Source organism: Vulpes vulpes, chromosome 3 (assembly GCF_048418805.1).
Source record: "Vulpes vulpes isolate BD-2025 chromosome 3, VulVul3, whole genome shotgun sequence".
NCBI classification, from domain to species: Eukaryota; Metazoa; Chordata; class Mammalia; order Carnivora; family Canidae; genus Vulpes; species Vulpes vulpes.
This window is the reverse complement of record NC_132782.1, coordinates 90,664,059-90,688,950: the sequence shown is the minus strand read 5'-3', so window position 1 is coordinate 90,688,950 and position 24,892 is coordinate 90,664,059. Positions and strand designations below refer to the sequence as shown.

The 24,892-nt window shown below is 52.8% G+C and overlaps 1 protein-coding gene across 2 annotated transcripts in view; it reads right to left on the bottom strand.

The window, feature by feature from the left end:
- ADAP1 (ArfGAP with dual PH domains 1) overlaps positions 1–24,611 on the bottom strand; it is a 65,872-nt gene extending 41,261 nt beyond the window's left edge. The window contains exon 1 of one of the 2 annotated variants that reach the window (XM_072753357.1): positions 24,450–24,611. In XM_072753357.1, the coding sequence (XP_072609458.1) occupies positions 24,450–24,510 (61 nt within the window). In that variant the 5' untranslated portion in view covers positions 24,511–24,611. Of the gene's footprint in view, positions 1–11,225; positions 11,553–24,449 lie in introns of those variants that run through there. The other variant, XM_072753356.1, reaches the window with a different exon arrangement.
- Positions 24,612–24,892: the final 281 nt, after the last annotated feature.

Sequence of the window (24,892 nt, the reverse complement as noted above, 5' to 3'; positions counted from 1 at the left end):
CAACGCTTTCTGTGCGGTGTTCTGTATTTCACCCAGCATAACCTAGATACCAAAGCCAGACAGAAATACAAGACAGCCACAGACCAGTATCCCTTGTGAACACAGACGCAAAAATCCTCAAGAAACAGAGAGAATCATTTCCATGGAAACATCCTTCCTACCTGGCCAATAGACATGTCTTATCAAGGGAATGATTCTCTCTGTTACTATTCCTCTATTAGGTTGGTTCAGTAATAAATGTGAGACCTTTCAGCTGAGCTGCTGCTGTGTCCTGATTTGTGAAGTACTGAATTCCCCCTCCTGTCAGATCTCACATAGCACCGTCTGATAGAACTTTCTGCAGTGATAGAAATGGCCCTTGACAACGAAGTATTTAAAGTGTGCCTAGGGGACGCCTGTGTGGCTCTGTCTGCTAAGCATCTGCCTTTGGCTCAGGTCTTGACAGGGAGTCAGCATGTCTCCCCCCCTCTGCTCCTCCCCCTGCTCATGTGCTTTCTCTCAAATAAAATCTTAAAAAAAAAATCCTCAAGAAAATACTAGCACACAGAGTTCAGCAGCATATTAAGGAACATACACCATGACAAAGTGAGATTTATCCCTGAAATGCAAGGGATGTTCAACATGGGAATGGATGAGTGTAATATATCACAACAGAATGAAGGAAGAACAAACCCACGTGATCATCTCAGTTGATGCATAACACATATTTGATAAAATTCATTTGGAATATCTGGGAACCCAAGTAGCTAAAGAATTCTAAGATGTGGACCATCTGAAGGGGCCTATGAACGAGGAAGGAGATGGGATCAGGCGTTGGAAATTCCTAACCAAGAAAAGCCCAGGCCCTGATGGCTTTACTGGTGAATCCTACTCCACATTTCATAACCAACACCAATCCTCTTCAAGCTTTGCAAGAGAACTGAGGAGGAGGGAGCACCTCCCAACTCATCCTATGGGGCAAGCATAACCCCAAAGATACTACGAGAAAACCACAGACCAGCATCCCCTGGGAACACGGATGCCAACACCTTCAGCAGGCAACTGGAGAACACGGCTCGGCAGCATGTGAAGGACGATGCACCACAACAAGGGGCTTCGTCTGTGGAGTGCACAGCGGGCTCCCTGTGAACACCTGCCAGAGTGACACACCACGTCAGCAGAACCAGGGAAAGCCTGCACGATCATCTATCTCAGCTGATGCGGGAAGAGCACTTGACTACACCCAACACTCCCATAAAAGTACTCAATAAACCAGGAACAGGAGGAACCGCCTCCACACAGTCACTGCCGTCTCTGAAAATCTTACGGCAAATGTAATCCTCAGTAGTGAGTAGGAACAAGGGGACGGTGCCTCCTCTCACCACCTCTAGCGCACCCAGTACTGGAAACTCTGGCCAAAGCAATCAGGCATGAGAACGAAGGAAGAGGCATCTACGGTGGAAAGGAAGAAGTAAAATGATCTGTTTGCATATGAGATGGTCTCATATGCAGAAAACCCTAAAGACTCCATGAAAGAGCTGTTAGAATAAGTGAACTGATCCAACCAGGGGCTGCAGTAAGTTTCATTTTTATACATAATGAGCAATCTGAAAGTAAATTGCAAGAACAAATTAATTTACAATAGCATCCATCAAAAACAATAAAATATTTAAGAAATAACTAACTAGGTTAAAAAAACTTGATGAAAACTATAAAATGTCGTGGACAGAAATTAAGACATAAATATATGGAAACATATCCCACGTTATGGGTTGGAAGACTTGATATTGTCAACATGTCAATATTACTCAAAGTCAATCTACAGACTCAATGCAATCCCTATCAAAATACCAATGACATATTTTGCAGAATGAAAAGCCCATCCTAAAATTCATATGGAATCTCAAGGGCCCCTGAAGAGTCAAAATAATCTCAAAAAAGAACAACATAGCTGGAGGACTCACATCTCGTGATTCAACATTGAATACAAAGCTGCGGTCATCCAAACAGTGAGGTACTGATATAAACACACATTTAGACCAGGAACAGAAGAGAGTGCCAGGAAATAAACCTTTGCACATATGCTCAGATGATTTTGACAAGAGTGCTAAGACCATTCAGTGAGGAAAATATAGGTTTTTCAACAAATGATCCTGGGAAGATGGGACACCCACATGAAAAGAATGAAATTGGACCCTCACCCAATGGCATACACAAAAATTTACTCAAAATGGACCAAGGACCTAAACCTAAGACCACAGGTCACACATTGGGTCACAAAACAAGTCTTAATAAATTTAAGATTGAAATCATATGAAGTCTCTTCTGACCACAATGGCATGAAACTAGAAATCCATTACAAGAAAACTGGAAAATTCACACACGTGTGAAGATTCAACAACATGCTACTGCATAAGCAGTGGGCCAAGGGAGAAATGAAAAAAATAACTGAGGCAAATGAAAATAGAATGCAACACATGGAAACTCAGAGAGTCTAGCAATAACCGTTGTGAGGGGGGAGTCCACAGTGGTATACACCTGCCTGGAGAAATGAGAAAGGTCTGTGATAAACAACCTCACCCTGCACCTCAAGGAACTAGAGAGAGGAACAGATGGAGCCCCGGGTGCCCAGGGGGCACAGTTAGCTAAGCATCTGGCTCTTGGTTTGTTTTGGGCTCAGGTCATAATCTCGGGATCGTAAGATCCAGCCCCAAGTTGGGCTCCATGCTCAGCGGGGAGTCTGCTTGAGACTCTCTCTGTCTCTCTCTCTCTATCCCTCTCTCCCTCTGCTCCCCCCACTTGCATGCACTCTCTCAAAAAAAGAGAGTGGGGGGGGGGGCAAAAAGATAATAGAAAGTTCAGTGAAATGAAGAGCTGTTTTTTGGAAAAGACAAAACTGACAAACCTTTAGCTACACTTGTCAAGAAAAAGAGAGAGAGGACTCAAAATCAGGAATGAAAGAGGAGACATACAAGTGATACCATGGAAACACTGAAGATCCTAAGATAGTATTAGGAATAATTACATTCCACAAATTGAACAAGAAGCTAATAAATCCCTAGGAACATACAAGACTGAATCACAAAAAAGTAGAAAATTGGAACACATGGATTAGCAAGGAGATTGAATCCATAATCAACAACCTTTCAACAAACCTCCAGAACCAGATGGCTCCACTGGTGAATACGACCAGCATTTAAGGAAGAATTAGCACCAATTAATACCAAAAAAATAGAAGATGAAGGAACACTTCAACTCCTCTTATGAGGCTAGCACTACCATGATGGTAAAATCAGACAAGGACACCACAACCACAGGCCTACAGAACACAGATGCAGAAGTCCTCAATGATGTATTCACAAGTGAATTCAACAATATGTTAAGAGGATCATATACCCTGATTGAGTGGGATTTACTCCAGGGATGCAAGTTTGGGTCCAGAAATCAATTCTGGCAGTCTTTCCTTTGCTCTCCTGCCTGCTGCTCCCTTGCAGTGTGGTCAATAAACTTCTATGTCCTTGGGGGGCAGGGGGAATCAATTTGACTTCCGTAAATCAATATTAGTGTGATACACTCCACTAACAAAATGAAAGATAAAAATCACATGATTTCAATAGATGCAGAAAAAGCATTTGCCAAATTCAACATCCATTTATGAGACACATTCCCAACAAAGTGGGTACAGAAGGAACACACCTCAACACAATAAAAGCTGCACGGGACAAGCCCACAGTTCACATCATACTCAACAGTGAGAAGCTGAGAGCTTTTCCTCTAAGGTCAGGAACAAGACAAGGATGTCCTCTCTCTCTCCACCCTTATTCCATCTGGTCCTGGTAGTCCTGGCTAGAGCAATGATGTAGGAAAAAAAACATAAAAGGTGTCTCAACCAAAAGGGAAGTAGTAGAACTGTCACTATTTGCAGATGATACATTATGTGTAGGAAAACCCTAAAGACTCTCCACACACATTACACAGACACAGACACACACACACACACGCAACTAGAACCGATCAATGAATTTGGTGAAGTTACATGACACAAAGTCAAAGTGCGGAAGGCAGTTCTGTTTCTCCACACAAATAACAAACCATGAGAAAGAACAATTAGGAAAACAATCCCACCGACAGGTGCAGCAAAAATAATAAAAAAGTTAATCCAAGGGTTGAAGACCTATATGCTGAACATTGTAAAACTTTAAGAAAAGAAATTGACGACAAATAAATGGAAAGACAGTCCATGCTCATGGCTGGAAGAATTAATACTGTTCAAATAGCCATACTACCCAGAACAATCCACAATTCAATGCAATCCCTATCAAAATTCCAGTGGCATTTTCCACAGAAATAGATCAAACAATCCTAAAATTTGTATAAAATCACAAAAGACCCCAAGCAACTTTGAGAAGGGAAACAAAGTTGGTGGCTTCAAACTTCCCAATTTCAAACTATATTACAAAACTATAGTAATCAAAATACTATGGCACTGACATAAAAACAGACACATAATCAGTGGAATGCAATAGAGAGCCCAGGAATAAACCCACCTATACATAGCCAATTAATCTATGATAAAAGAGCCAAGAATAGACAATGGGAACAGGACAGTCAATTCAATAAATGGTGCTGGGAAAACAGGACAGCCTCGTGCAAAAAAAAAGAAACTGGGCTTCCTCACACTGTACGCAAAAATCAACTCAAAATGGATTAAAGGCTTGAGTCTATGACCTGAAACCATAAATCTCCTAGAAGAACATGCAGGCAGTAAGCTTCTTGATGAGGATCTTGGTGAGGATTCTTTGATTTGACATGAAAAGCAAAGGCAACAAAAGCAAAAATAAACCCATGGGACCACATCCAACTGGAAAGCTTCTGCACCGGGACATCATCAACAAAATGAAAAGGCAGCCTGTGGAATGGGAGAAGATATTTACAAATCATATGTCTGGGAGGGGGCTCATATGCAAAATATATAAAGAACTCACATGACTCAGTAGCAACACAAAACAACAAAAACGCCAAACAATCCAATTAAACGCTAGGCAGAGGCTCTAAGAAGACATTTTCCCAAAGGAGACACACAGGTGGCCAGGAGGTCCATGAGAAGGTGCCCATCAGGACCTCACACCTGTCAGAATGGCCACTGTCTAAACAACAAGAAGGAACACCTATTGGCAAGGATGAGCAGAAACGGGAACCCTGGTGTGCCGCTGGTAGGATGCAAACTGGGGCAGCCACTGCGGAGCACGGTATGGAGGTTCCTCAAAAAAAATCAAAAACAGAACTATGGTAAGACCCAGCAACTCCACTTCTTTGTATTTGCCTAAAAGAAACAAAGATACTAACTGGAAAAGATGTCTACACACCCATGTTCTCTTTTTTTTAAAACAATTTTTTTTAAAGATTTTATTTATTTATTCATAGAGACACAGAGAGAGAGGCAGAGACACAGGCAGAGGGAGAAGCAGGCTCCATGCAGGGAGCCCGATGTGGGACTCGATCCTGGGTCTCCAGGATCACACCCCAGGCTGCAGGCGGCGCTAAACCGCTGCGCCACCAGGGCTGCCCCACACCCATGTTCACTTCGGCATCATTCACTGGAGAAGACATGGAAGCAGCCTGGTGTCCGCAGATGGACGAGCGGACACAGAAGATGCTGTGTTTACATACACATTGGAATACTGTTCCACCATAAAAAAGAGGAAAACCTTGTCATTTGTGACAATATGCATGGACTTTGAGGGCATTGTGCTAAGTGAAATCAGTCAGAAAGAAAAAGATAAATACCATAAGTGGAATCCAAGAAAAAAAAACCCTGAACTCCCATACACAGGGAACAGGCTGGTGGCTGCCATTGGGTTGGGTGACGGAGGTCAGGGGTGCAAACTTGCAGCTCTAAGATAAATTGGTTCGGGACATAACCTACAGCAGGGTGACCACAGTTAATAACACTGTGTTGTATATTTGAAAGTTGCTAAGAGAGTAGATGTTACAATCTCTCAACACAAGAAAAAAGTTGTAACTCTGTGTGGAGACCAATTGTTCACGAGTCTCACTGTGATCACGACACACACAGATACTGGATCATTTCGTTGTGCACCTGACACAGATATAATGCTCTAATGTGAACTGCACCTCCATTTTAAAAAGGAAGGAAATTTTGCAACATGCCGCCACATGGATGGAGCCTGAGGGAAGTCAGCTGGACACAAGATGAGTGACGGAGGACCCCACTTCTACGAGGGACCCAGTGGCAGACCCACAGGGAGGAGCTGGGGGTGGAGGCCAGCAGTGTTTAGTGGGGACAGAGTTCTAGTCAGAACAGATGGAAAGCTCTGGAGACAGCTGGTGGTGATGGCTGCACAGAAATGGGAAGGCATTTAATGCCCCTGAACTGGACACACACAAATGGTCAAGACTGTGAGTTTTATGTTATGTGTATTTTAATACAATAAAAAGAAGGGGAGAGATCCGGTGTCAGCCACCGCCCTGGACCTGGCAGGGACACAGACAGCAGCAGAGAGCGGGGCAGATGACAAAGCCCAGCCCCTGCCCCCCGGCCACCCTGGGCCCTGACAGCCTCCTTGCAGCCAGCTCACAGGTGTGGGGAATAAGGGCAGAGGTCACCCACCTACTGGCAGGCACCTGGCCCAGAGCAGCGGTGACTCAACAGCTGGAGTCCAAAGCTGGCCACGGCAAGGAGGGTGGGGCCAGTCCACCCCACCCCCACCCCATCCCCCACCTTAGAGGAGAGGCATCTGGAACTCAGGCCCAGCTTACACACCCTGCCAACCCAGCAGCTCCAAGTCCACTCTGGGGCCATCTCAGCCTACTGAGTCTCCCCCAGCATGGCAAACACAGGTGGCTGTGCCTCCCCTGCAGGGGAGGAGGTGAGGGCAGCCACTCCCCAGGCCCCTATACATGGAGTGGGCAGGATGGGCAGGCATGAGGGTCCTCCTGGCTTGTGGCCGAGTGCACTTAAGGAACACAGCCTGAAGGTTCCCCAACCTGTCAAACATAGAATCACCTGGTGACCCAGCGGTCCTGCTCCCGAGTCTACCCCAAAGACTCAAGAGACTTGCACACCCGTGTTCACGGCAGCCAAGAGGTGGAAGCAACCCAGGTGTCCACGGATGGATGAGGACAAAGTGGTGGTGCATCCACATCACAGGAATGGTAAGAAAGCATGAAGCACGGACACGCAGTCCAACAGGGGTGGACAAGCACAGACAGCATGCTGATGGGAGTAAGCCAGAAACAAGATGAACACTGCGGGGCCCCACTCGAGCCAGGTCTTGGAGCCGCCAGCCACACACACACACACACACACAGAGAAGACGACAGCGCTGGGGCTGCGGGAGCACGGGGGGGGGGGGGGGGGGGGGGGGGTCCGCAGTCCAGATTTACAGGAGGATTAGAGCAGTAGGGACGGTGTACAACAGTGTGAATGTACTTAATGCCACTGCACACTTAAGACGGTGCCTGGTGCTACAGTCAGTTTGAGCATCTGACTCTTGGTGGGTTGTTTTTTTTTTTTTTTTAAGATTAATTAATTTATTTATTTATCCATGAGACACAGAGAGAGAGAGAGCAGAGACACAGGCAGAGGGAGAAGCAGGCTCCATGCAGGGAGCCCGATGTGGGATTGGATCCCGGGTCCCCAGGATCATGCTCTGGGCTGAAGGTAGGCACCAAACTGCTGAGCCACCCGGGTGTCCCTGACTCTTGGTTTTGTTCGACTCAGGTCACCATCTCCCGGTGAGGGGATCAAGCCCCTCCCAGGGCTCCCTGCTCAGCAGGAGTCTCTGCTCCCCTTCCCTCTCTCCCTCTGCTTGTGTACACACGCACTATCTCAAATAAATAATCGTTAAAAAAAAAAAGATGGTTAAAATGGTAACTTTTATGCATATTTTGCCACAATAAAAAGAATTTCGTTGAGGCGCCTGGGTGGTTCAGTTGGTGAAGCATCTACCTTCGGCTCAGGTCGTGATCCCAGGGTCCTGCATTGGGCTCCCTGCTCAGCGGAGAGTCTACTTCTCCCTCTGCCTCTGCTTGTGCCCACCCTCTCAAATAATTAAATAAAATCCAGGTGGGCTGCTGCCCTGACGATAGGTGCTGCCTGCCCAGCCCACCCCTCAGCAGCCCCCTGATAGTCACATGCCCACCCAGGGTACCCTCTCCCAAAAGAGGCCAAATTCCTGAAATTCCTCACCACCAGGCGGCTTCTGTCCTGGCTGACAGCAAGTTGGAAGAGTCATGTCTGCCTTGAAGCTTCTGGGGGCCAAGTGAGCAGGTTCTGCTCTGAGGTCACCTGCGTGGCAGTGCAGGCACTGGCGGCTAAGCTGCAAGGACCGTCTCCCCAGGCCACTCACGGCCAGACCCTCCGGTCCCGGCTCCGGAAAACATACCTGGAGCAGCCCAGCCTCCATGCAGCCAGCCCAAACCATCTGTCTTGTCAGAAAGGAAGACCTCCTCCTCACTGAGCTGACATGCAAATCAGAAAGCCCAGGTGCTCTCAGAATTGGTTTTACCTGGTCCTCCAGGCAATTCAGATGCCCAGGTAACATGCATCAAAGTACCACAAAATGATCCACACCCAAACCCAACTAAGGACCTGAGAGCCCTAAATCCTTCCAGAGCATCGGACCTGAGCCTTTAAGGGGAGAACCTATCATTTGTCCCAACTAGGCAGGCTGCTTGAAGGAAGTGCAGAGGCCCCCCCAACCTCTCTCTCCAGGTGGACACCCCACTAGGCCTTGCAGAGCAAGAGATGCACTCGCATCCACTCCCCCAGGGCTATCAGGAGAAACACTTCTCTGGGAGGCTGTTAGCCTGCTCCTATGTTTGGGGGGGGGGGGGGATCCACTATTGGAGCAGGTTCTGGAGGTCTGCAGGGACTCCTTCACCACAAGGCTGCCTCCGACCCAGGAACCTTTGCATGGCCAGCTGGCCAGGTCTGCCCAAATCTAATGCCAAACCCTCCAGGCCTGCCCTTATGTCCTGCTGTCCAGAGCCAATGCCCAGGGACCCTCGCCCCGGCCATGCCCTGCTCCTGGCTGGCTGTGGTCAGGCAGGCAGCCATGAGCCAGCCCGTATCACCATAGAGCGGCCCTCAGCCGCCTGTCTGGGATGCAGCAGGCACAGTGGCACAGAACCTGGACAGACCAGGCAGCCTCATCTAAGCAGCAGAGCTGTGGGCGCGCATTCCATGGGGGTCATGAGGGAGGAGGCAGGGCAACAGGCCTCGCCTCCCTGGAGCAGGGGGAGGGGTAGGAAGGGAGGCAGGGCTAGAGCATCAAGAGACCTGCTCTGCCTCTGAAGCCCCACGTCCCTCAAAGGGGCTCAGGTGCCCCAGCAGTGAAATAGGGGCGATCACCAGCATCTCGTCTGCTCCACAGGGCTGCCAGACAGATGAGGCAAGATGCTGGTGTCATGGGCCAATTCTGACAAACCAGAGGCTTGGCCCAATGGGTAAGACTTGGGTAAGACTTGTAAGAACTGACTGGTCAAGAGCCCAGCATGCCTGCCTTGAGGCAGTGGCCTCTTGCTGAGTGGATGGGCTGTGCACAGCAGGGCCCAACAGGCCAGGAAGCCCCCTGTCCCACCTGCCAGGGTGCCCCCCCATCCTGAGGTCACTGCAGGGAGGCTCTGGGTCTAAAGAAGCTGCTCCTGAGCACTATAACCAGAAAGGAGAGGGACAGGGTCAGCTCCCTGGCCCCCAACCTCCAGCCCATGGCTGAGAGCTGAACACACTGGCTGCCCTTTCTCATCTGACCTCTCCCTGGTGTGGCCAGCTTTCCTGAACAAGTGAAAATACTACGGTTTGGAAGAGAGAGGTGAGGGGAGTATGAGGTGAGCCAGCCAGCTGGGGGAGCTGGACACAATAGTGATGCCAATGCTGCCCCCACAGCACCATCAGGGTGAGCCCTGCAGCTCCCAGCTCAGGAGGCCAGGGAAAAGGCCACCACAGTCTGCCCGGATTTCAGAGAAGCCTGTCCCTGGCTCTGGGATGCTCAAGCTCCTGGTATAGCCTTTCTGGGCAACACTGAAGCTGACCAGCAGATTCCCAGGACCTGGGACTGCCAAAGACCTCTCCCAGCCCTGTCGGTGGGCAACAGAGGAGAGCTGGGGACAAGGTCTCTTTTGAAGTGCCTGCCGACTGCGCGTCTCAGACTGGTGTCTCAGGACAAATGTGATCCCCCCTTCTTGGGGGGCTTTAGCTACTCCATGGTGTGCTAGGTTTATTCTGAGGAGTTTGGGCTAGGAGCCCCCAGCGGAGTGTCCAGTGTCCCTCTGGAGTGCCTGGGGAACAGCCCTTGAGGGGGGCCACCCTCCACTTGGGGGTGGCATGAGTAGGTGAGGCTCTGGGGCTGTTTCTGCCCCACCCCCGCCCTCAGCAAGGACCGGGGTGTGCTGCCCATGGCTCAGAAGCAGGGTACTGCTGGCTTGAAAGCACAGCCTGTCCCCTTCCTGCCAATCCCAGGACAAATAGGCCCAGGAAGGGAGGGGAAGCTCTTCAGGACTCTGGCGCCTTGGAAATCACCCCAGAGCAGGGCCACCCAGGAGCAAAGTCCAGGAGATGCCTGCCAGGAGGATGGGTGCAGGTGGACTGGGAGCTTGTTACAGGCTGCACCCGCCCCACCTGAGCTGGCCACCTGCCCCAAAGCAGTCAGGCACCAGGGTGGGGAGAGGGGAGCCCTTTCCCACTGGCCTTCCTCCCCCTGCCCCCTGCTCAGGGCAGAGCAAAACGGTGGCTCCCGGTGGGGAGCCATGACGTCACCTCCAGGTGGCAGGGAGCCAGGTGGACCCCCACACCCACGCACAGAAGCCCCGGGGCCAGATCGCCCTTTCTCTCCCTGCAGCTGCTCGCCCGCGCGATTTCCTCTTTCTCTGCGGAGCGAGGTTTCGCAACGCGGCGGTCCGCGGGTGACAGCGAGACACGCAGCCCGGGGGGAGGGGAGGCGACCCAGCCGCAGGCCCCGGGGCCGCTGGGAGGCGACCTCCGGCTCCAGGCAGGTGCACCCGGAGCCCGCGCCCCCGGCCACGCAGGCGCTGCAGCAACCCTCCCTGTCCCCCAGGGGCCGGCATCCAGGCCGGCGCCCACCCCGGGCCGCACCCATCCCGGCCCCGCACCCACCCGGCCGGCGCCTCCCACGGGCGCACCCACCGCGACCCGCAGCCACCCGGGCCCCCGCGCCCGCGCGGACCGGCCGGGACCAGGGCGCAGCCGCCCGCCCCGCACCTACCCGGGGCGCCGCAGTCGGCGCATCGCGCGTTCCCGGGTCGCTGCAGCAGCTCCAGGACCGCCCTGCGCCGCTCCTTGGCCATGGCCGCGATGCCGCCCGCCGCGATGCCGCCCGCCGCGATGCCGCCCGCCGCGATGCCGGCCCGGGCCCCGAGCGTGCGCCCCGCCGCGCTAGGGCCCCACGCAGCCCGCCCGCCGCCCGCGGCCCTGCGCCATCCTGGGCGGCCTCAGCCCGCGCGCCGGTTCCGCATTCCTGCCGCCGCCCGGCTCCTCCGCCGCTCGTGTCGCCGCCGCGGCCGCCGAGCGTGTGCCGGCGCGGGGCCCGGGGCGCACGGCGCGCTCTGGCCGGCACGGCCCGCGGGCGGCCCCCAGCGGCGCGGGCGGGCGGGCGGGCGGGCGGGCGGGCGGCGGCCTCCTCCCGCGCCCGGGACCCGCCCGGAGGTCTCCGTGCTGCCCACCCCCATGCGAGCACAGCGCCACCGGGCGCGCTGGGGGCGCTGGCGCGGGCTCCGGTGGGCTCCCCGGGGGCGCGCCCGGACACCAGGGGGCCTGGCCCCAATGCCGGCTGGGGGAGGGGGCCAGCCCACGCCATGCCCCTGGGGCGAGGAGATGGCCAGCAGGCCCCCCGGGACAGGACAGCTGGGGCACCCTTAGCGAGTTAAAGCCCCTCCATGTCAGGAGGCCAGGGACCCAGGAGTGAGGGTGAGCGGAGAGACGCAGGGGACAGGTAACAACGTGGGCCCCTCCTCTGCACTTTTTCAAAATCTTTCCATCATCTTCTTAAATTATGAATGCAGTGATACATACAACTGAAACAAGTATCACACTGAAGAACTAGAGATACTCCCTACCCCATCCCAGGCAATTTTAAGCCAAACACTGTTAATCCCTGTGCACCCTTCCAGAATGGTCCCCAGCCTGTGAGGGCACCAGGGGAAGCCCTGATCCTTCTGATCTGCCGCTGCGTTATGGTGTTGTTTTTTGGTGGGTTGATTTGTTTTCATTTAATAAGCCTGACATATCTGCCAAGTGAATCCATATGGACCTACTTCTTTCTCTCAGCTGGGCCATGATGTGTTACAGGCTGAGGGGCATTTAGGGCATTTTCAGGTGGTCAGTCATAGGCTCCACAACCCACCCTCATCCACCACCAACACCTCCGTGTTTCAAGTGGATTCGGGTCCAGAAGGGGCACCTACAAATCAATGGCAGACCTGCCCCTGCCCTCGTCAAGGTCACCCAGACCTTGTCCCACCACATCCCTGTTCCACTGGTGCCCCGGTCAACACAGGGAGCATAGACATTCCAGAATCTTGTCCATTTTTTGCATAGAAAGTAGCAACGCACTCTGGTCTGCATGTCTAAGCCACTAGTCCTGTGATGCGGTGTGGTTAACTGGTCACAAGTCTCTCCCCCATTCGTTGGAGCCTCCTGAGCAAAGACAGATGGCATTTCCATCTCTGGGTCCCTGTGCCAGGGTCAGGATCTGCCACCCAGCACAATGGAGATGTTAATAACAAGTCACAGCTACGGAATAATTGACTAGGCACCAGGCATAAGGTTAAATCCCTTAATGGATTTTATTTCACTCTCATCTGATGGGGAAACTGAGGTATGAAGCAATCCTGTCAGTTGCCCAAGGCCACACATGGCTGCTACACGTCAGAACTTGGGTAAGCGCATGACCAAAGAAAAGAGGCACATACCCGGACAGCTGCCGGAGAGGACCATGGTTCCACATGGGGGCAGAGGGGCCACAGAGAGGCCTCGGAGGAGCAGCAGATGTGCAGCAGGCAAGGAGGGAACCATGTGAGCTGTCCCCACCCCCCGCCCCCCCCAGGGGGCAGGTCTTCTGCCTTCTCTGTCTTTCCTTCTGATTGAGGAGGTGATGACACAGTCCAGGGGAGGGAGGGAGGGAGGCGGGTGGATGAGAAGAGAGAAGTCAGGGTGTGAAACAGGAGTCCCCAAAGGAGGCGAGAGCAGGAGCTACAGTCCCTGCCCTGGTGTTTCCTGGCAAGGGGGCAGCCCCCACTGGCTGTGGTCAGGGCTGCATGAGGAGCACAAGGCTCACACAGGATCCAGATGGTGACAGCACAGACTGGACTGGGCCAGAACCAGAGAGGCTGGCCAGGGAAGGCACAGGGTCTGCACACTTCCCTGCCTGCTCCTGCTCCAGCTCCTGCTCCTGCCTGTCTGCCTGCAAGCCCTGCTACCTCTGCCAGCTGTCCCTCATCTGCAAAGCTGTGCTGAAGGCCCCCAATCCCAGTAACTCAAGCATCTTCTGGGCCTGGGCAGGGGCCCAGAGAGACCTGGTGCCCATCTGCCCATGACCACTCAGCCACACTGAGCAAACAGTGAGCCCCCTGTGGGCAGGGCCCGCCTGCTCCACATCCCCACAGCACAGCGGAATCCTCACACAGCTGGTCTGCAGGCAAGGTAAGACCAGGGCCCCTTCCCGGCATCACAGGGGCTAACTCTCCCAGGGAAGGAGTGGAATGGATGGAGGCTTCCAGGTATCAGAGCCAGTCCTGGACCTCTTGGACAGGATGAACCCTGTCCTCAGCCTGGCACTCAGCCTCTCCTGATAGAGAAGTTACTTTCCAAAGGCTGATGACAGAGGTACTACCAGGCTCCCTTCCCTGCTGACACACAAGTCATTGTCACCTCCTCCTTGAAGCCCTCCCAGACCAACCACACAGAATCTCCCAGATGAGACCCACACCAAGTATCAGGATTTTGCCTGTGGACCCCAGAGCTCCCAACTCCCAGCCCAGAGTTTTGAGATCATCAGGCCCAGAGCACGCCATGTTCTAACACCCCCTTGAGAATACAAAAGTAACCACCTCTCAATCATTTCCTGTCTTTCTATCAACAAGGCCTTTTTATTATACCAGCTGGATTTCTAAGGCCTCCAAAGCAGGGACTGATACAACCATCAAGAAACCGTTCTAGTCCTTGGAATCCCCTGCCAAGCCCTCTTTGGATGTGAGCAGCTTTGCAGCACGAGAATGGCACTTGGTTTCTGCCCAGCACTCCCATGTTTCCAGCCCTGGACAGGCTCCCACTGAGGTGGCTGGAAGCAGAGGAAGCACCATCCTTGCTGGCTTGCAGCTCAGGGGTGTGAGGTGGGCTGGAACTCAGGCCTTCTTGTCAAGACCCTCACTGGAGAGCAGGCCTCCGGCTTAACTGAGGCTCCCGGGATACACAGTGTTGGCGGGCATGGACAGAGACCCTCTGGCCCAGCCAGGGACACAGGATGGTGACTCAAAGCTGAAGGCACAGCTGCAGACAAAATGGAGAAACTGAGGCTGCTGGAGGTGAAAGTGGCGCAGGATGTGTGGTCAAGGCTCCTCCTTGTGGCCAGTGAGGTTTGCTCTGGGGCAGGAGAGCAGGCTGGGTGCGGTGGCCAGAGAGGCCAGGAGGGCGCCTGCGGTGCCTGGTGAGGCAGTAACCTAGAAATGAGGAATCCTGGAGGACAGTGCTCCCCACCCAGACTGCAGGAGTATCTCCACTGTGCACTACTGAGTTTGCTGCTGGGGGGTTGAACTGCCTCCCCAGGGACATGCTGGAGGCCCAAGTCCATGGAGAAAGACGAACATGACCTTATCTGGGGACAGGTCTTTGTAAACGAGTGAAGGTGAGGTCATGAGGGCAGGCCCTAATCCAGTGACTGTGTCCTTACAAAAGGGGGGTTTGGACATGGACACAGACATATACACAGGGAGGCCGCTGTGTGATGGAGAAGGAAGAGGTCGAGGTGGGGGCGATGTGTCCGCAGACCAGGAACCCCAAGGACTGACAGCCAAGCAGGGTGGGGAGGGCAGTGACCAAGGAGCAGCTCCACCTTCCAAGTCTCCAGGGGGAACCTGCCCTCCATCCGGGACTTCTGCCTCCAGGGCTGGGAGGGAACAAATGTCTGTAGTTCTAAGTCTCACCAGTGAACTAACACAGTTTGACATTGCTTTTCTTGGCTGCTTTCGTACAACAGAGTCAGGACACAGCCCGCTGGCAGGTACCTGGGCCTCCCACTGCTGCCCACTCCTGCAGGGACCCATGGCTTCTCTTCCCTCCCCCTGCCTCCTGCCTCCAGTGTGGAGGGTTTAGGCTGTCTGGATCAATCTAACTTGGGGAGCAAAGCAAAGGTGGCGGGGGTCCAACAGCCTTAGAGTCCCCAGGCCCAAGTCTGGGAGCATTTTCTTCCTCTTGAAGCCGAAAGAAACCCAGGATGCTCCCTCCACACAGCCTCCTTGGGGCCTCCAGCTGGTCCATTCCCACCTACAACCCTCGGCTGTAGCCTGTCCTGGGGTCATGCCTGTGTGACCCCCACCTGGCCTTACCTCTTTGCCCTGCCTCCATAGGCTGATGGGCAAGGGCAGGCCCTGCCCTGTGTTAGGTGGAGGGAGAAGGGGAAGTCACCAAGTACCAGGAGGACAGGGAGGAGTCAGCAGGGCTTCCCCTGGGCTCCCACCTACAGGAGGGTATTTCAGGCTGATGAGCACAGGGGCCTGGGGCTTTGGAGAGGTGCTGGAGGGTCTCAAGGCCAGATCCCAGGGTCCTGACCCAGTCCTGGGGGAGGGGGCAATAAAGAGAGTGGCTGCGTGTCTGCCCTTGGGCACCCACGGGAGGCATGGGCCGTGGTGGTACCACCAAAGCCCATGGAAGATCAGGGAGAAGTCCACTTAGGGATGGCGGGCATAGAGATAGAGGGCTGGAGACAGAGCTCAGGGAGGCGGGTAGGGGCCAACACTGCCTCCCATACCCAGATCCCAGATACATGTAGAGCCCTCCCTGCAGATACAGAGCATTGTAACATAGGCTGAGTGGCCAGCCAGTCCCAGAGTGGCATTGGGTGATGTGTGAGCAGAGCAGGAACCAGGACCAGGCCTGAAACCCTCCTAGGGCTTCCTATGCTCCTCTGGCCCTGGCCAGGCAGGACAGCCACATACCTGTGCCTTTGCCTCACTCCTTCCTGGGCCCGCTCCACACCAGACCCCTAAGGGAACCCTCCCCGCCCCAGTGTGCCCAAGCATCAGCTGTGGGGAGAGCCCAAGAAGAACGTAAACACACGCCCAGATAGCCAGCCCCCCAAGAGTGGAGGCTGCAGGAAAGCCACCGAGATGCACACAGCCACATGCATGGCCACGAGGAACAGCTTCCTGGTGTGGCTGGGAACAGTTCCTTTTTTGAAGCCAGCCTTACCCGACGCAACTCCTGTAGCCACTGCCATCGGCCTGTGGCCCCGCCCTGGTACAAAGGCTCATCACTTTTTTTACCAAGAGAAACACAGAAGAATAAAAAATGAAGATGATTGGACTTTCACAGGAGACAGGAGGAAATGAGGGGCCAACAGACATGCAAATGCCCTAAAGCCAGAGGTGTGGTAATTCACAGTCCCATAAGGCAGAGGGTGGGCAGGCAAGACACTGCCACCAGATGCTTTCCACATCAGAGTCCGGGAGTGAGAGGAGGGGGGCGTGCAAGCTTCTCCTGCCAGACAGAAGGCTGGCAGAGCCATGAGCCCTGCACTGTGCCCGAGGCCTTGGCAGGCGGCCACCCTCACCGGGCCCAGGCTGGACAGACAGCGGTAAGGTCCTCTGCCACACACAGCCATTCCCATATGTGGTTTGGGGAGAAGGGTGAGATCTGAGAGAGGACACAGGGGCTTGTCCTCTTTCCCTGACCCTGTCCCCTTCCAGCAATGACACTTGAGCTGTGGCTCTGAAGTTCACAAGCAAAAAGAGGGAAAAAATCTCAAAAATCCATGAATAAAGAACCTTTAAACATCAGTAATAAAGAAGGCAAGTGACCCGATTAAGAAAGGGATCTGAACAGAGGTTTCTCTAAGGAAGATGACAAATGGCCAGTATACATGGGAAGAGATGCTCAGCACCATCAGTAGTCAGGGAAACGCGGATCAGATTCATTCTAGATCCCACTTTTCTCCCCTTCCCTCCATCCCTATCTATCCCCCACCCACCCACACATACTCATGTGCCCTCTCTAAATAAATAAATAAATAAATAAATAAATAAATAAATAAATAAACTAAATATTTAAAAAAACCACACAGGAGACTCAGTGAAATAAACCAGTCACAAAAGGACACACATTGTAGGATTCTACTCACGTGAGTCCTATTTATAGGAGTCCTCAGACCTGAAGGGTTTTCCCTTGTGTTCCAGTGAGAACTGAATGTCTCTTCATGTTTCTCATGTCTGACATCATGGCCCCTGTGCTGAGCCCCGCTGAATGAAGGGGTTTTGCCTTCCCTCCCTCAGCAGCCCCACACAAGGCTAACATCACACCCCCAAGAGGATGGGGAAGACTGAGGCAGGAGGCACTGGGTCACACATCTCATGGACTTCTCTCCAGCATCAGATCACAAGCCTGAGGACAAGGTCGAGCACAAGGGATCCCCACACACCCCAGACCAGGTGGTCAAGAAGCCTTGCAGCTTCATGAAGCACAGGGAAGAAGGTATGGAAGCACTTCACAGTTTATCAGGTGCCACACACTGCAAACAGAGATGGCTGCAAACAGAGCTGGCTGCCTCTGAGCCCATCTACCATGAACTGGGTCTATAAACAAATACATCACGACAGACCTCAAATAGGTGCAATGAGACTGGGCATTTGAGACAAGACTAGTATTTCCAAGAGAAAGTCCCTCTGCCTATCCCCCATCCACCCATCCATCTATTCATCCATCCACCTATCCATCCATCATCTATATATCCATTTATCCTTTATCCATCCCTCATTATCCATCCATTGTCACCATCATCTATCATCCATCTATCCATCATCTACCATCCACCATCTATCTTCCATCATCTATCCATCATCTGTCATCTATCCATCCATTCATTCATCCAACTATTCATCCATCTATCCATCCATTATTCATCTGTTCATCCATCCACCCATGCATCTATCCATCATCTATCATCTATCCATTCACCATCTACCTACCATCCATCCACCCACCTATCCATCCATCTGTCCATCATCTATCTACCCATCCATCCACATATCCATTCATTTATCAATCCATCATCAATCCATCATCTATCCATCCACTTATTCACCCACCCAACCATCCATTCATCATGTATCTATCCACCTATCCACCCATCCATCTATCCATCATCTATCTACCCATCATCTATCTACTGTCTATCCATCATCTATCATCTATCCATTTATCATCTATCATCATAGATAGATGATATCCACTCATCATTTATTTATCCATCCAATCTTCTATTATCTGTCCATCTCCTATCATCTACCCATTCATCCATTCATCTATCTACCCATATCTATCCATCCACCCACCCATCCACACATCCATCCATCATCTTCTCATAACCCATCCTCTATCATCCATCTACCTTCTCTCCATCTATCCATCACCTATCCATCCGCCTATCCATCCATCCTTTTGTCATCTATCCATCTCCTATCACCTACTCATCTATCCATCCATCCGTCCTCTATCTGCCCATCAATTCATCTACACATCCATCTATCCATTCACCTAACATCTATTCATCCATCATTCATCTATCTCTGACTTCCCTCCAACAGGATCATCTATAAAGTGACTGACATTTCCCCCACCTCTCAGGATATAGGATATATGTTCTTTTTTTTTTCCTCTTTTTTAAAAAAGATTTTATTTATTTTTAATATTTTATTTATTTATTCATGAGAGGCAGAGAGAGAGAGAGAGAGAGGCAGAGGGAGAAGCAGGCTCCATGCAGGGAGCCCGATGCGGGACTTGATCCCAGGTCTCCAGGATCACGCTCTGGGCTGAAGACAGCGTTAAACCGCTGAGCCACCAGGGCTGCCCTTTTTAAAAGATTGTATTTATTTATTCATGAGAGACAGACAGAGAGAGAGAGAGAGAGAGAGAGAGAGGCAGAGACACAGGCAGAGGCAGAAGCAGACTCCATGCAGGGAGCCCAACGTGGGACTCGATCCCGGGTCTCAGGATCAGACTCTGGGCTGAAGGCGGCACTAAACCGCTGAGCCACCAGGGCTGCCCTGGGATCTATGTTCTTACCTTAAATCTCAGTAGGGGTTGGGACACCTGGGTGGCTCACTCAGTTGAGCCTCCAACTCTTGGTTTCGGCTCAGGTCATGATCTTAGGGTTGTAAGATCAAGCCCTGCGTCAGGCTCCATACTTGGCATGGACTCTGCTTGAGATTCTTTCCGCGTCCTTCTCCCTCTCCTCTGACTCTCTCTCTCAAATAAATAAAAATTTCTAAAAATATCTCAGTGGGGGTTGTGATTGCTCCAACCAGTGGAGGATGGTTGCAAGACAGCAGGCAGACTTCTTAGGGAGATCATAAAAGGATGTAGCTTCTACTTGGTGCATTCTCAGTGTCACTATCTCTTTCTATCCTGGTCTCTGTGTCTCTCCTTGGGAGGCTGAGCTGCCAGGTACAAAGCCTGGCCCCTGGCCACTATACTGCAGAGACCATGTGGAGAGAGCCCAGGGAGATAGTGATGCTCCAGCTGCTAGAGGCCTCAGGTGGGGCAACCAATCCCAGAAATGTGAAAATGAGAACCATACAATCCTGTAGCCTGAAGCTGTTTGGGGTGGCCTGCAGCCCAACAAGGACTAACTGGTACAGTGGTGGGAGAGAGATTGGTCTGGAGGAGCAGGAGCCACAGGGCTGTACCTTGGGACCCCATGGCCCAAGGCCCTGGGCAGACACCCACATTGGAGCACTGGGTCCCAGAGGCTGGGAGGCCTCTCAGCCTGGCCTGAGCCCTCCTCCCAGACCCTTTATTCATAGTAACCCTCTTGTCTCCAGTGGGGTCTCCTCTGGGGGGGGATCCTGCTGCCCCCAGATCCCATTTCTAGCCCTTGAAGCCTCTACCTTTAGGCAGTTTGTGGTGCAGGCAGTGAACCCCTTGCCACCCATCACTGATTCCCCTGTGGTGCCAGACACAGTAGGCACTTGCTCTGTGCTGCCCTGAAACGAATGGGGGAGTTGGCACAGGGGTGGTGGTGGCAGCTGAGGCTCCGCTTCCTTCTGAGCCCCAAGTCCCCAGCCTGGCTGTCAGGTCAAGAAAACCTGGGGGTTTGGGGATGTACAGCCCTGGTCCTAACTGTAGTTCTTGGGGAACATGGTGCATACTGTCCTCTCTAGGTGACCCTCTTCAGGTATTGCAGCCCTGCCACTGTCCAGCAGGGGCCGCCATGCCACCACATTCTGTCCCTGAGGCACCAGGGACCCAGCAGGTCAATGAGAAGGGACAGTGGGTTTCCTCTGAGTGGTTGGACCCCATCCCTGCCCCAAATTACTGTGCTTTTATAATTCGGGGGCGAAGCTGCCGAACCCCACAGACCAGCCCTAAGAGCCCCGAAGTGATAACCAGGTCAGCATCTTCAGAAGGGTCTGTCCCTCAGCTCCAGGACATGACTGGAGAGACACTCCCCTGGGAGTGTCCCCAGCACAGCCCCCACAGCCATCCAGGACCTGCTGTCCTTCCAACACCACCTGTCCACTACGAGCCTCCTGGATCCCACACCTGCAGCCCCAAGCTTCCAGCCCCCAGGGCCCAAAAGAACCCTTTCCCCTTGTGGTGCAGAGGAGTTAGGTGTCCCCCAGGCAGAGCAGGGCTCTCTGCTGTTCAATGGGGTAACTGCCAAAATCCCAAACTGTAAGGTAGCAAGCAGAGTTCTGGCCTGGAAGCTCTTGCTCCACAAGCCCCCCGTGTCACAGCCAGGGCAGCCCACCCTGCTGGACCATAGCTGTTAGGGTGCTGAGATCAACCTTGCAAGCAGGTCCCCTGCCATGTGCTCCTTGTGTACCTAAGTACTTCCTCTCCTACCTCCTTCCCCTCCTCAAATGACCCTGGCCTGCTCTGCTTCACTGTCCAGCACACGCTGCAGCCAAGACAACACGCCCAGGCTCTGTGGGACCAGGAAATTAGGTGCAGTGACAGTAACAGGGCCACAAGCATGTGTCCCTCTTCCTGCCTCCTGACCTCTCCACCTGGGCTCTACCTCCAGATTCAGGGGAGGGGACAGAGGCCCACTCCACTCCCGAGGCGAAGAGGGTGCAGAAGTACACAGGTATTGTACACAGGTATTGAAATGGCCACATGCTCTGGGGTTTCACTGGACTGAGGGCAAGAGGCTGGTCCAAACCCTGAGACAGCCCAGAATCGGACAGTGGGCTAGGCAGTAAATTCTTTTTTAAAAATTATTTATTTATTCGAGACAGACAGAGAGAGAGAGAAAGAGAGAGAGAGAAAGAGAGAGAGAGGCAGAGGCACAGGAGGAGGGAGAAGCAGGCTCCATGCACCGGGAGCCCGATGTGGGACTCCGTCCCAGGACTCCAGGATCGCGCCCTGGGCCAAAGGCAGCTGCCAAATGGCTAAGCCACCTAGAGATCCCCCTGGGCAGTAAATTCCTGTTGCATCCCCTCCGCCAGGCCCTAGAGGTAAATTCACAACTTCCTAGAGCTTGTTTGCTACCTTCTAAGTTCGTGAAGAAAAAGGGCGAATGCTAAGAAACCAAGCAGGCAATGAGGCATCTGGCTGGCTCAGACTCTTGACCTCAGGATTGTGAGTTCAAGTCCCATGTGGGACATGGAGCTTACTTAAAAAAAAAAAAAAAAAAATCCAATGAGAGATGTATGCACAACTCTGTGAACTATACTCATTTGAAAGTGAATTTATGGTATGTGGATTATATTCCAATAAAAAATTTAAAAAAGAAAGAAACGAAGCAGACAAAAGGACTCATTTCAGACATATCTTGTTCTCCTGGCCTGCTGCATGCACACTCAGCTCTGCTCCTTGAGCGTCCCTGGAATACATCCACAAATCCAAGTGCTCTGACATCGCTGGGCACCTCCCACCCCTCCCTAGCCAGCAGCCCTACAAGGGGACACCAGCCTGGCCTGGAGGAATCAGGGTGTCCGCCAGGAGGAGGAGAGAAGGCACCCGCAGGAGGGAACAGAACACTCTTAGGGCCAGGGAATGGTCCACATGAAGTAAGTGTATAAGGGGCTGAACCACAATGGCAGGGCTCCTGAGAAGTGGCTGGGCATGCTCCCTCTGCCAGGGCACAGGCCCCTGGCCCCCAGATTGCCCGGGGTACTGGAAGCTCTTGGTGACCATTGGTCACAGCCAAGAGACTGGAGGGGGTGCTGGTGTGGCTAGACACCACAGCACAGACATGCACTCCAGTCCCTCTAGGAGCAAGCAGCCTGCTCTGGCTTCAGCTACACATGTGTGTCAGGATAGCCGCTCTGCAGATGGAGCTGCTGCTGGGTTCTGTGCCAGGCCTAATAGCTGGCCAGGCACCAGGCAGGACTTGCTCAGCCTCTGAGCTCCATGTGCCCAACCAGGGCACATGGCCACACCCTTCAGGATGCAGACCACCCCACCCACCACCCCGACGTTCCTAGGAACTGCAGATCAGCCCCCTGCACAGAAGCAGAGCTTCCCCATCCTGTACAGAGCAGAGGATGTGGTGGACAAGGTGCAAGGAGAGGAAGGCGGGCCCTGAGTGCAGGGCATGCATGAGGCCGTCAGGCAGGCCAGGGAGAACGGCCCTGTTCCAGGAAGAAGAAAGAACCAGCTGGGGCCTGGAGGAGATGCTGGACGGTCCTCAATGGGGAAGGGGACGAGAGTCCTTGTCTGCTGCTCTGGTTATGTCACTCAGTTTTCAGGTGGCACAGACACAAACTAGACCCACCAGCCTGTCTGCCTCCACAGCTCTGGGTCTGGTGGGGCCAGCACCAAGAAGGGCCTGCCCTGCTCCTGAGCGCCCCCAGATCCACTCACCACACAAGCCAGCAGAGCACTATTTAAAGCAGCACCACAACACAAGGGCAGAGGCTCCCCAGGCACCCGCCTTCCTGAGTGCCCACCAGACCCCACACGACACTGGTCAGGCTTCCTAATGAAAGCAGGCTGGTGGATGACGTCCTTCTAGGCCTTCAGCAGGAGGCTGGCCCCTGTCATCAGTCAGCACCCTCTTCACTTTGTCCCAGGAGGTGCCCCATCCCTCTACAAAGCTCTATGCACAGCCAGCTGTGAATGTGAATTCATTCCTCCGGAAGACTGCTGCAGCGACAAAGTCACTCCCATGGCTTGAGAGAAAGTTCTTGCCATAATAAAATCTCTGCTTTCTCACCCATAAATAATCTCATTGAAAGACAATCCAAATGCCAGGGGGGTGGAATGACGGCAGAGCTCGTTCTTTCCCAGCAAAGACCGGCATGGAGCAGGCGGTGCAGACAGAAGGCATCCCCCATCTGGGGAGGCCCGAGGGCTGGCTCTGCAACCTCAGTTCTGCAGGCGGGGAGGCCAGAGCAGACGGCCACACCCACCCCGCGAGGGCCCATAACGCCCCCAGCTCTGGCATCCGGCCTGCCCTCCTTGCTCTGCAGAACTGCACCCAATACAAACCAAAGCGGTTTTACCAGGAAAAATAAACTGGGCTGTGTTTATAGACAATATAAAATTACAACCACAGCCATGTAATTTATAGGTGATATAAAATTACAACCAAACACAATAAGCTTTTTTCAAACTACTAATGATCTGTTTCTATAAAAATGATACATGCGGGGTGCCTAGGGAGCTCAGTTGATGAAGTGTCTGCCTTCGGCTCAGGTCATGATCTCAGGGACCTGGCATTGAGCCCCACATGAACCCCACATCGGGCTCCCTGCTCAGCAGGGAGTCTGTTTCTCCCTCTGCCCCTCTCCCTGCTCATACTTTTTTTTCAAATAAATAAATAAAATCTTTTCTTTTTTAAATGACACACACCTGTTATAAAATACATCCATAAAGAAAAATTCATGGAGGACAAGTCACATACATCTAGATGATCCCACCACCCAGATACTATCATGAACGAACATTCACTGTATAGGATCCCAGACATTTCTTCTGTGTACATTAAATCAGAAAATGTCTAGAGAAACAAACGCTTGACAGGAATGGGGTCATGTCACATGTGCAATGGCTGGCTCTGACCTTCTGATCCTGTTCATCACATTCATAACCATTCTTTATTGTCTGCCAGCAAGAAGTAGCTGCAAAGCAAGTACCAAAGATTTCAGAAAAATAGGGGTTTAAACTCGGCCCTGAGAAAATTCAATTCATGACTAGGCTGCTGCAGATAATGAGGCAAAGTCCCACAGCCGCCTGAGAGCACATTTCTGGGCACCACATGTGAGCTACTCACCATCCAGCAGCTTGGACCCAAGGCCTGTCCAGGCCCAAAGTTTCCATGTGGGCAGTATCATCAGGAGGGTCAGAGTCACAGAGAAGATGGGAGGGAGAGTCAGGACAGAGAAGATGCTGTCTTGGAAGGATGGGCCCACAGCCAAGGAACACAAGTGCCTCTAGAAGCTGGGAAGACAAGGAAACGGACTCTGGCCAGAGTTCCAGAAGAAACACAGCCCTGTGGGCCTCTTTACACTTCTGACCTGCAGACCGTAACATCATAAATTCATATTGTTTACGCCCCTGGGTCTGGGCGACTTAAGGGAGCACAGGACATTTCACAGAGGGGAGTCTTGCTCTTGATGGTGGGACAGCTGGGCACAGGGAACCCCAGTGCTAGACCCCAAGCACTCCTGGATGCGCTCGTGTGGCTGAGGCTGTGGTACAACCAGCACGCCCCAC